The following is a 13,518-nucleotide window of genomic DNA, read 5'->3' as shown; positions in this document are numbered from 1 at the left end:
TGTTCCAATGTTTGAGTTATAACTCTTCTTCGACTCTACGATTTTAAAATCGTTGTTTCATGTTTTAATCTAGCTTATCGCCAAAAAGATATAGAATCTATATTATAGATAATGAATATAATAGGAATTATCTATAATATATTCCGGTTACACGTCAGCATAATGAAAGTGATAATCCAGAATGGATTATAATTTATTCTACACAAACAAAAGTTAAGTTGCAGTTTTCATTTGGTATAATTTGTTAATTTTACTTTGAATACTAATAAAATATGACCTATATGTAATTTATTTTTTTTGTAAATTTTATACCAGGAACATAGGTTTTGAAATCATCATTCATCTTTTCAGGAAACTAAATAAACGCATTAGATTCATAAAATATACTATGTAGTGGATCATCGGAATTAATGCTTGGTTTTTAGGAAAGTCACAAGGAATTCATGAAATCATGAAAGTGGACATCTAAAGAAAGTTATAGTTTCTTTAGATGTCCACTTTCTATTTATAAGGTATTTACATAACTAGCGCGGGCAAAGGTAAAGGCAAACAATTAGTCACTGAAAACAATGAAATAAATTCGTCCCCCGATCCTATTTTTGATTTGTATGTACAGGGTACAGGGCTATCACTGGTTTCCGGAGTTTCCGAATACGTAAATCCAAGAAGTAAAGTGTAATTCAAATACAAAATAATCCAATTGAACAACACATATTAATGGGACAAAATTGTAATTAAAAAATAATAGTACAATTCTCCATGTAGTAACTAGCAACGAGCATATTACACATGTGCCGCCGCCGCGCCGGTAGGTAGCAACTAGCAACACATAATTACATAAAAAACACCTCACGGTGGCCAGGCCAGTGGTCAAGCACAGGGTCAGCGGATCTGTGAATATTGCGTACAATATTTATTTTTGCTCTACGTTATAAAGGTAAAAATAAATGATTACTGATATCGAAAAATAAGTATTTAAGTTTTTCAATGGTTATAGAATGTTTACTACATTCTATAACCATTGAAAAACTTAAATATAATCTGTGAATATTGCGTACAATATTTATTTTTGCTCTACGTTATAAAGGTAAAAATAAATGATTACTGATATCGAAAAATAAGTATTTAAGTTTTTCAATGGTTATAGAATGTAGTAATAGTTTTATTCTATATAGTGTAGTCTAGTCTTTAAGAAGATATTACACAGCCAAAAGTTTCGGCCTTATTTATGGACACATTTGATTATGTATTGTAATATTTACACCTGTCTATAAAATATACAAAGTGTAAAACAATCGGGACCTGCATTTTTATTTATAATTAAATATGAATGTCTTTTAATTAAGTATTTCTTCAGATTAGGTCTATTACATGTAACACTGACTTAATTAACTTTATCAATTTTACTATTAATTTGCAAACTACTCTACTCGAAACCTTTACAAGTCTTTACAATATATGTAGATGCGATTTTTTTTTAAAGGATGATCATGGAATGGTGCACCCTCCTGCGCTAACGTTTTACGCTGGCGTGGCACCAGTGGAGGATGATAAAATGAACATGAAGTCAGATCAGTTAACCCAACGTGACAAATTCACCAGGAATGTATCACGATGGTTTCCAGGGGGAACCGCGTGGAGGTCGATCTGACATGGTTCATTGCTAGCTATGGGATCATTAGTCCACATTACTAACAATCCCCTTCCCCCCTGTAGATGCGATTCGAGAACCGTAATAGCTTACAGAGTGATTAAAGGATGACTACAACAAGACATGTGACAGTTAGAACTTTGGGTTATGCAGGATAAGATTGTGGAGCTGAGTATAGTTTTAAAGATAGCTGATGTCACACTGCGGAATGATATGTGACATATTATGTGCAGACCACGGCTAACGTAGCCAGCCAGCTCCGTCTAAAGCACAAGATCACAGGAATGCCTACCTTGTCGTAGGAATTCAACAAACTACCAGAACAGTGCAGCTCCGTATAGAAGACAATAATATAAAAAATTAAACACATTGTAAAGTTACGCAAGCGATAGTTTTGACAACGCCAGATGCTAATTCTTTGAACTTAATTTGGAGAGTGGCCCGCTATTGTCGGTTTCATTATTTTAACAATTTTACTATTCAATTTTAGTAAGTAGGTATTTATATTAACTTAGTATTTCACGTCTAAAAAAACCTATACAAGTAATTTATTTAACTTATTCTCATATGACAACAGTATTGAAACAGGTATACTGGTTAATCTTTAATCTACTTGACATAATATGTATTTATCAGTCTATTATTACATTATGTTGTCACATGCAAAAGGGAGGCATGCAATAGAGCTGTCTTATAAAAAATAAAAATACGTCAAAATTAATAAACAATTCTTTTATTAGATAAAATATTAATCTTAATAATAATCAATCTGCATAAATGTGGGAATGCTTCATAAACCCCACATATAAAAATACATTTTAATATTTATACACAAAAATAAGCAATCATCTCAAGATGATGGCATAATGCACTATGGCTGCGTGTATGTTAAGGCACGATGATGGAGGGCTACGCCCCGGGCGGCGCCAGGCGGGCGTCGGCGACTAGATCACAGGAGGTTTGAGGCTGAGCCCCGTCGGCATACTCTCATCTGAGCGGAGCCGGGAATGAGGGCATGGCTGCGCACCAACGTGGTGCTGGACAGGCGGTTAGCGCGCACCCAGCCGCGCTCTGCACTGGCACGAATGCAGAAACGTGTACACCACTCGACACAGGTAGAGACGCTACAGGTGCGCTTTCTTCTTCTTCTTCTCCAAGAAGATATGGCCGGAACAACTTGAAAGGCTTGCGCGGTGGATCAGGCACAGGTGGACACACTGGTTGTGGTATTGGTGATAGGGGTGACCGACGTATTGACAGATCGATCGGCTCGCTGATAACTGGAGGCATGGGCATCGGTACAGCCGCCGGTAGCGGCGTGGCCACTGACACTGGTGTGGGTAGCGAAGCCGGCGGCGGTGACGGCAATCTGGCACTTTCTGGCGACCCAGCTGAATACGGCGGCGGTGAAGGTGCTGGTTGTGGAGCTCTTCTCAGTAGTGCTGCTCTGAGTGCAGGTTCTGCTTGAAGCCACTTTTGAATTTGTCGACGATGAATGCCAAACTTCCTGGCCGTAGCACGTTGATTACCGCGACATTGAGCATCGCGTCTATATGCTTCTAAAACTTGTAGCTTGAATTGTGGTGGAAATATACGTCGAGAACCAGCACGGCCCTCTGGACGACGGTCTGAGGGCGCTGGGGCAGAATGTGTGTGGGCGGCTGCCATTTTGCAATAAAAACGTGTATACGTGACGGCTGACGGCGCCGAACTGACTGCTTGTTCATTCGGTGCGGCGAGGATGTTGGCGGCGCGCCGCTGCCCACCCGACATGAGTGTGCGACGCAAGCCTCGTATACTATTAGGTAAAGTTTACACTGTCCATCAAAATTAAACATTATTTAGCATCATGCGATAATCTAATAATATTGTGCTACATGTATTCTATATTATATAGAAAAAATATTAAGCAAGACATTACCAGATTTAGCATGGCAGCAAAATAAACTAGTATACCTAATGTGTATTTAGTTGACCTGTAGCCACCTCTGAGAAATTTACATAGAATATTATAAATTATTATTTTATTGCTATATACTCCTTAAGCCTAGCAATATCTCGCGTAGCTCAAAATCTTAATAGTATTTTTAATACACCTATTTTTCTATGAATTACTACTTCTACTGCTAACTAAATTTACAAATCTAGCCAACATCAAAGAAACAGATGAGTCAGAAATATAAATTTATGCTCAATATTAATTCATATTTCTGATTCACTCTTTAATCATAGGAATACGGATAATGTATCAAATTAAGGTGGCGGTAGTATCACTTACTACCACGTTGGATTCATATATACTCAGTACAGTATACTATACTAAGTACATATACTATACTCCTGTTATCATTTATTGTTACGAGTCTACGATACATACGATACAGTACAATCGTAGTACATACCAATTACTTGTCACAGGTATCGAGCATATTGAATATATCTGATACACTGTCGCGTTAATAATTATGTGCAAGTTTTATTTTAAAACGTAACATGGAATTTCTTAATATGTAAATATCGAATATTGTTAACATTTATATATTTTATTGGCAGTATGTGTGAGCAAGGGAACATCATACGAATCATATATGAATAAAATTAAAAAATGTAAATTGATCTAAAGTACCGAATAATGGCAGTAATTACTCCATAGGACAGGGCTTATGTAGCAATAACGAGTGCAAGCAATAACAAATGCTAGTTTACTTGTGAGTGAGATACTTTTTTCTTTTAACCCTTTACTTATTATCATCGGATTCTTAGAAGCTATCTTCACATATTCATTTAAATAACTCCGGAATTTACCGTTGCGACAATGATTGTCATCATACTGATCATAATAAGGGCCGAGTTTCTAGACTGTAATATATTTAAGTATAGAAAATAATAAATCAAGGCATCCTTGTGAGCTGTACTGAAGCAAGTGAATTAAGTGATGTTCCAGTCCTACACGTGAATATGTTTAAGAATTTTTTAAACTTACAGAGCAATGTAAATTTAAAAAAAAAAATTTTGTCACCAGTTTAAAATGTTTTTAGCCAACGTATAACAAAGGGTATATTGTTTGTTACTAAAATAAATTAGTGATCACAACATTGTGAACGCGACTTTAACCAGTAATCTCGCCTCATTCTCGGCGTGAAAAAATGTCGTAAGTGGGAGCCGATAGCTCGTAGCGCCACCATTGCTATTCTTTTCACTCGCATAAGTAGACAGAAGTTAGAGCAAGATAGCACATGTCCTGCCTCGGTCGCTGCCACATCCGTTTACGAAACAAGTTTGCATGCGAGGTTGCCGTATTGTGCGCGCGGGCGGTTCATGAGTTAGGAGGGGGCGCGGGCGGACAAGAATGTGTACGATGTGGCAACGTAGCCGACCGCGGCAGACAGGGTGTCGCCGGCTCGCCGCCGTAGACAGGCCGTCGCTCGACGGCGCTAACCCCCTCCTACACCCGCTCACACCCGCGTTACCCACAGCGCACATCAACAAGTTATTTCGGCTCAAACTTATGCGTCGATAAAAGATCTTAAGTGATACTTTCAGTTTAGCTAGTTACTGCTTCTTGCCATGTAACAGTCACTTAGCGCCATCGCTGTTTCGAGGAAAGTTGTTTTTTGTGTGAGCGGCAGCAAGCGGCCGCCTGCCGCGCCGCGCCTATCTCAAATCCAGCGACCGTGAAAACAGCAACTAACTCGCCCTTTACAATAAAGAATATTTAAATTAAATTAAATATGTATCGCATTGCTAGTATTTATGTCTTTAACATTATTACACAGTATTCGATCTTCTATTTGAAACAGTAAACGTTTAGATATACTAACAATAATAATAATAAATTAATTTACCTGGAATACAATAATATAGGTACTAACGACGAGCTTACAATTTTGAAAAAAATGTAAGTGAACGCGCAACACTAACGCACTTTTCTGTTAAGTTTGTAGGTAGCCTACTTTTATATTCTTTCGACTTGTTGAAAACTACTACTAATCTAAGCTATTTTATATCTTGAGCACTTAACTAATTAACATAATCCTTCCAATTTTGTTTAATGGTTAGTACGTGAAATACCTATTTAAAATACCGAAATTAAATAGGTACCTGCATGTACTCACGTAATACAAAGTAAATATTGGGTAACAAATATTCATCCACACATCCTTTCGCTTTAACAAAATTGCTTAATACATAATCTATCGATTACTATTACAAATACTCCATAGTAGATACATACTTTTTGTGACGTATACTTATTATAAAGACAAATGTGTCGCTAGATAACTTTAAAAACATAGGTAGGTACATATAAGTTAATATATACGTATTCAGTTTGCATTTTTTCTATGACTAATAAAATAGTTAAAACATTATTCGTAGTTATATTTGCAACACTTTTATTTGTTTTTGTTTATATATTATAATATATCAGTTATCTGAAAAGCAATGAATAAACAATTTTTTCTTTCTTTCTTTTCATACTACACCTATTTACTTCAGATTGTTTAATTTTTTTAGCAACTCATTGCCATCAATTTGACAAATAGAGATAATTTCTCGTCTAACTGTAATGAAAGACAATATAAGCTTGAATTTAGATGTCAATTATTGTTTTGAGTAGGTACCTATTTCATTTGTGTATAGATTTTTACTTATATAGGTACTACATACAATTTTTCCTCTTGACTTTTACACTTTATGTATATAATTTTCAGGTACCGTCATATGAAAATTAAAAGCATAAGTAGGGAACCTACTTAAATATGAACTCGAAAGAATAATAGCGTCTGAATATATACACCAGGCTGACTAAACAGGAAAATGAAGCCATTTTCCTTATAGTTACTTAGATCAAAGAAATAATTTAATTCATGCTATTGGCAATAAGTACTTATTGTAATATCCTCACAAGTTATATAAAAGTATACTCAATTAAAAATAAGTCTGCGGCCTTTATTCCTCTACTTAGGGTATAAAATCCCTCCGTCAGTATCTCTAGCCACTAAATTTAACAATAGATAAGAGAATGTTACATAATTTAATTTAGGTCTTGAAAATTGACATTAGTCAAATGCCCAAACCTAATAAATAAGAGTAGCTACATAATTAAAAAAAAAATTAACCGTGACATGAAATAGTTGTCTATGTCACGTTTTCCACCTCCTTCCTCCTTCCTCCACATTGGTTATGGAATACCCATATAATAGTTATAATTATTTTGCAGTTTTAGTTAAAGTTTTCTTATCAGAAATATAAACATGTATGAAAATTTCTTTCAAACTCACATTTAAATATTTCAGTTTGATATTGTATTATTATTATATATATAGTATTCAATACTGCTTGGAAATTTCAGTTTCATATTTAGTAGAAACTGAAATTTCCAAGCAGTTTAGACATAGTTTTGACTTCAATCTTGTGTCAATACGGTTGCAGCTAACACTAAATATAAATTAGTATGTAGTAGATATATACTAACTTATTATAATATATTTTTATTCATTGGGTAGTAACAATATTCCGTGGAATTGTTTTGCTTGATTTTTTTATCAGCAACAAATACGTACTTGTTCTGATGTATTATTTCGATCAGTGTTCACATAAATACCTACAGTTTTATTGTCTACTTATACTACTATTTATCTATCTACATGTAGAATTAATTTATCAGTCTATCTATAGTCTAGTATAAAGTCACAACAGGTAGGGCAGATTTATGGGATTTAAATAGGTATCGGTTACATAACAAGTTGTAGAGACGTAAGGACGTTTGAAGTTAGAATTAGATCAAAATATCGAAGAAGGATCTAGAGCAGGGATGAGATACACGCGGCCCGCGGGCTGCTTGCGGCCCTTCAAACATATCTAAGCGGCCCGCCAAGTATTTCTAAAATTGAATTTATTGTTTCCACTCTCTCCCATCAATATATAATATTATAAACTTATTTATAATAGAGTGGTAGTGCATACTAATCCTAAAATAACTTCGTCCTACGGGTTACTCACTTGTCGGCGCCTTGTTCACACATGCAATACGAACGCGCCGAGTCTTATGTTTATTATAAATAAAGTTTTGTAAATTACTGATAAGAGTTACTTTATGTGCATCCCATTAAAATTTTATTCGACCCATTGATGAAAAAGATTGCTCACCCCAATAATAATATTACATAGTATAGACAGATAATAATATTAAAAATCTTACCATTAATGACAATTAATGGCTTTGAGTAGTTAAACCACAGATAACATAATATTACATAGTTAAACTAAGTATGTGGTAAAGACTGAAATGTCTTCAATTTATTGGTCGTGTCGTGCGTGACTGTACAAATTTCTGAACCACTCTATCCGCCAACGGAACATCAGTATCGGCGTCGCACCGAATGCCATAGATTAAGAAAAAAAATAATAATCCATTCATGCTAATAAGGGGCCCCATCAGGCGATGATTAATTTGGTCGTACTAGTTACTACATTTCCTATATTAAACAAGTTACATCATTAAAATTATTGCATCTGTAATGAACAAATGACTGAGCGACACGATAGTACAATATATGTACCTATATAGAAGTAACAGTAGGTAGGTACTTAAATTTAGTAAGGTAGAAATTATGCAATATGGATTACATAATAATTTACATTATTTACATTAATATCAAAGCATATAGGTACGTAAGCTAAAGGAAAATGACACATGGGGCACTCTATTTTAATCAATTTATTTATTTATTATTATATTATATTTTTTAAGCTTTTTAATTTTAGGTTCTTAGCAGTACAATCAATTTATTATGTTATAATATCAATTTTATGTAGACTAGTTATTACCATGTACCTACCATCAGATGAGCAGCCGTCAGATAGTAACCATTTCAAATCGATTATAAAAAAACTCCAACTAAAAAGTAACTAAGTACTTAGAGTCAACTAACAGTCAAGGCCATAGTACCTACCCAGTAATTTAATCCACCATGACATCATGGCGATCGCAAAATATTCCATTAAGCTGGTTTGAGTTTTTGCTGGCGTTCGTATGGTGTTGCGATTACGACGCCCATAATCTTCTCATTTGGAGAGTTACAAATTATACATACCTTTAAATATACATATCCTATAGTAACAAAAATGTATACGGCCTACTATAATTAAACACGCAAAGCTTGTATTCGATGTATCGGTTTTAATTGATTCATTGTAAACGTGTAGTGTCTTATAATGTCATAATAACCTATATGCACTATGTATTTACTTATAGTATCACCTTACCTGTCTTACCAACTTACGTGTTTTTTCAAGTACATACATATTATAAACAATACCAGACTATAAACAGAATGTTTTTATTACATGTCGTTCAAACCTTTAGCCATTAGAAGTATAGCAGAGTGCTTAACCACTAAACCCGCGAAGTCGACAAAATATATATAATACCACAGATAACATAATATTACTACTTAGTAAAGTACAAACTGACTCACACAGGAATGTACGTATGTATCTCTTTACTTACACTCAAGGTGCAATCGTTCAAAAATTTCAAAGAGTCATACGGCACAAAGGACAAAATGTTGCTTTTGTTTCTTTTTATTAAAAACTCTTTCAAGCGTTATGTAACATATTGAATAATATTACTTTTTCGATCCATCTTAGGTAGGTAGTTAATTAAAGGATTAAAAAAAGGAAACAAAAACGACCTACAGGTTACTGATGATGATAGTGTTCATATATACATTTTGTTTTTTGCTATACTCTTGGTACTATAACGAAACGTTTTGAATTTTTAATTTAAAGAACGCCTAACACTTCATTCGGACGAGAAGGCTTGGTTATAAAATATCCCTGTATGTTGAACAGACAAGCGGCCGCCGCTCATAAAATGAGCTAATCAGACCGACAGACGCATCGACGCCGCCTGCCTGCTCGCCATACCAATGAGTGGACTGTATAGTCAAAAGAGCATATCATTCACGATCCTCAAATTTAAAGTCTAGGTAGTACGTAATAAGTGACTCCCAATAGAAAGCTTGGACACATAAGACTCTTCTTTTTGAAAAGTAATACGTTTGCTATAATGTCATAAAAACGACGTCTACACACAGGAATTGATTCCTTTTTATAATCGTCATAGTGTCTAGAGTTTCATAACTGCACCCAAATGTAGAGCCGATAAAAGCTGAAGTGTTAAGCACACGTGCGTTTCAAACGTCACCCAAATGGGGACCAGTTTGAACTCCATAATATATCTCCAGAGATCGTAGCATTGATAACTGTATCAATACTGGCTCTGTCGGATCTTAATGGACTACCACTAGCTTCGTTTGGAATTGAAGTGGGTGAATATTGAGAGAAACCTCAAGATTAACAAAATTTATTTTGGTACTATAAAGGTTCTTGTTGGCCTTATTCATTATTTATACGTTTTGAAGTAGGTATTGTAACACATACTTTATCAACTTTATAATTATTATACGATACTCCGAAGAGCTCCGAGAGGTTGCTCAGATGATTGAAGGTATTATAGTACTAAAGCTAGTACTTTTGGTGAGCTGTTTTGTTTAATTCAACTCAACGTTATTGTAAAATTCTGAAATACTGAAATATGAATATTTCAATATTTCAGCTACAGAAAAGACTTCATTCTATGTGTAGGTGTCGTTTTTATTTTTTAGCATTATACTACATATTATATACCAGCGCCTGCCCCGGTTTGGCATAAACATCTGATAAAAATATAACTTTTAACACATATGCGATATTCATATTCTCTATAAAACTGAGTACAAATTACAGATATCTAACGTTTTTGAAAATATTTTAACGTTCATCAAGGATAATAAAGGATTCTAATGACAAATGATTTTTATAAACTTGTCTAGTAGTATCAAAGCCATCGAATAACCAAACAATCAAATCTTTACTTTTTATAATTTTATAAAATATAGATAATTTGTATTTAATTTAAATTAAAAAATCTTCAATTTTATTTCCAATGCCAAATATAAAAATTAGGAGAATGCAATAGCACTCCCTTCTATCACAGATAACATAAGATTACATACTCGTACTTCTATAAAGAACTGTGATAGAAACAACCGATCTAAGAATTATAAGAGCAAATGTTACATCAGCTATAAGATACGTTTTCTAAACCCATACATAATGCATTTCCCTAAATAGGAATACTAATTGGAGATAGCTGATTACGTTTGAATAATAGATGTGTCAAGTAATGTAAACGAAATGTAAATCTACATATATTAAAATACTTTTCATCAACTATTTACCGTGAGGGCCTACCTACCAGCATGCATTTTTTTATACAAACATTTGTAACATATATATATAAGCACATAATTTTGACACATAAAGGACATCCTTTATGTGTCAAAATTATGTAGGTAACCTACGTACTAACGAAATTGGTGATTGAATTTTTTTTTTATGATATTGATGTTTTTGTTCATTTTAATTAGTATACGTAAACAAAATTATTTATTGAATAAATTGGACAAAGAATCATTTTTGATCCAAAACCTAACTTAAGTACTGAAAGGTTACCTATTTAGATAACAACGACAAGTCATAAGGCAAATAGGTAATAGATATCAAAATAAATATCCATAATAACAAAAACAAACGTGTATATGTACACCAGTATACGTATACTATTTACTAAATAATTCTGTTTGAACATACTTAATTATACTTGATGTTCTGATATAAAAAAATATTTATCGCGATAATTAGATAATCTCCATTCTTATTACAATATCTAACATTTTATTACATTTCTCAGAAAGTATTTATCCTATTTACGTGTGTACACATGTTTTTATTACAGATAAACATAAATGTGCCCAGAACAGAATTTGTTTTCAACAGAATTTGTTTTCAACAAATTCTGTTGTGGGCACATTTATGTATAAAACATTCAGTATTAGGTAGATATACTGAATGTTTCGTTTTCAACAAATTCTACAGTTGACAAACCTCTGACATCTCGGATTAGTTGTGGGCACATTTATGTTTATCTGTAATAAAAACATGTGTACGTAAATAGGATAAGTTCAGAGTTCACTGAGAATACAAGTATATAATATTATCTTATTTCAGGTATATAGGTATGTAATATTATGTTATCTGTCGTATAGGTATCTCTTGACTTTCTGAGATTAATTTTATTTGTTATTAATTTTGCCCTTAAATATTAATTACAATAATTAGTTAAAAATATAACTTGACACATACAAAGTTTATTAGTGTCAATCTGTCGCAGTTTTTTCACCTAACTATTCATTCTGTTTTTAATACATTATTATATTGTCTGATATTAAAATAGAGTTGATTTTGAATGTGGCTACGTTGATATGATACAGAGACAAGTGGCGAGTCCGGTCTCTGCCAACCGGTTTGTGGTCAACTGGTCATCTCACCTGCTGCCATGCCAGCACAGCAGCGCCGACTTACACAAGTCTCGCTCGCCTCATTACCTATTAGCTTTCTACGAACTAAAAAAACCGCTTGTTAATTACATAAATTGGATAAAATTTTACATCACAGTGATAAGATGACAGAAGAATTTTTAATATGTACTCCCTTATAACTTATACATGCATATAGTAATATTTATACAAAGACATTATATGTAGAGTCGAAAACATATATATCTCGTACACAATGAACCTAATGAAATAGTACTACGTTCGTGCAGTTATTACAGACCAGTTATAGATCAGTCAAAAACACTTAATTTTCATTACACAATCGCTCTACATAAGAATCGTATTCTTTGAGAATTGCTAAAAATTCTAAATTCTAGATAAATAAAACCGATATATTTTCAATTTTATATGAACAATTTAGGAGTAGTAATATGTTCTACGGTTATATTGCCGTTTCATACATAGTCCAAAAACTGTATAATCTAAACTCATATGAGCCGAATGGAAATGTTTAGTAAGGTAACTAAAGTAATTTCCTTGTTTTAAATATAATCTTCGTTACACCAAAATCATGTTGTACCTACACAGCTATATAAAACTACCGCCCAATGCTCGTCACAGCATATGCTGAGCTGAGACCTATTTGGTACCAGAGTTAATGATCCAAATAGTAACTGTATTTTTTATGTTGTACATTTTATGTGTATTATTTCATGTTTTCTTTCTTCGTTCTATATATAAGAATCATAATCTATTATAATATCATATAAAAGCTGTATTATCATAGCGCTCTTATACAAACTCTTATTTACTTTCAGCTTCAGAATTATATTATATATATATTATGCTTTGTAAATCGAAAAATGCTTCTACAAAGCAGATTTTTAGTTGACGGAGGAGGTGATTATTCGAAATATCTTTAGGTATTCACGATGCATTTTGAAGGGAAGTTTGTTGAATCGGTCAAGGTAAATTAGTTAACAAATGAACAACTAGTCCCCCTTACTAACCATCCCCTCCAACTAGCAGTGCAAAATAAGGGACACAGGATACCTATGTAGTATAAAGAATTAGGTGATCTCCAGTTCTAAAATATTTTAATACCGTTTGTTGTTAGAAATAAGAAATGGGGAATTTATTTTGTGTTCACATCAATCTATTTTTTGTGGTTCGCATTCTTTCTTTAATAGTAGAGTGCTTACTTGACCTGTCTAGGAATTCAAAGGCGGGGCGGGAACTATGGAATGCAGAGTTTTTTTGTTATCAAAAGTACCAATCTCATTTCGTTTAAAATTTTGTTGGAGCTTGTGTTTCATCGATGTTTGATATGTTGACACCGATGACACTATCTATATATTCTGTTTTAGATAGAGAGAAATCTAATAATGGTCCAATAGTTCAATATTCATAGTTTATCAAATA

The 13,518-nt window shown here is 33.4% G+C and overlaps 1 protein-coding gene across 1 annotated transcript; it reads right to left on the bottom strand.

The window, feature by feature from the left end:
* Window positions 1-2,409: 2,409 nt before the first annotated feature.
* On the bottom strand, window positions 2,410-3,388 carry LOC131842945 (uncharacterized). Its single transcript, XM_059191517.1, has one exon. The coding sequence runs from the start codon at window positions 3,317-3,319 to the stop codon at window positions 2,639-2,641; it is 681 nt and encodes a 226-aa protein (XP_059047500.1). The 5' UTR covers window positions 3,320-3,388; the 3' UTR covers window positions 2,410-2,638.
* Between the last annotated feature and the right edge of the window lie 10,130 nt (window positions 3,389-13,518).

The sequence above is a fragment of the Achroia grisella genome, unplaced genomic scaffold (genome assembly GCF_030625045.1).
Source record: "Achroia grisella isolate CSIRO2021 unplaced genomic scaffold, CSIRO_AGI_Agris_v1 utg2671, whole genome shotgun sequence".
NCBI lineage: Eukaryota > Metazoa > Arthropoda > Insecta > Lepidoptera > Pyralidae > Achroia > Achroia grisella.
Note: the sequence above shows the minus strand (reverse complement) of the source record. Positions and strands in the feature narration are given on the sequence as shown.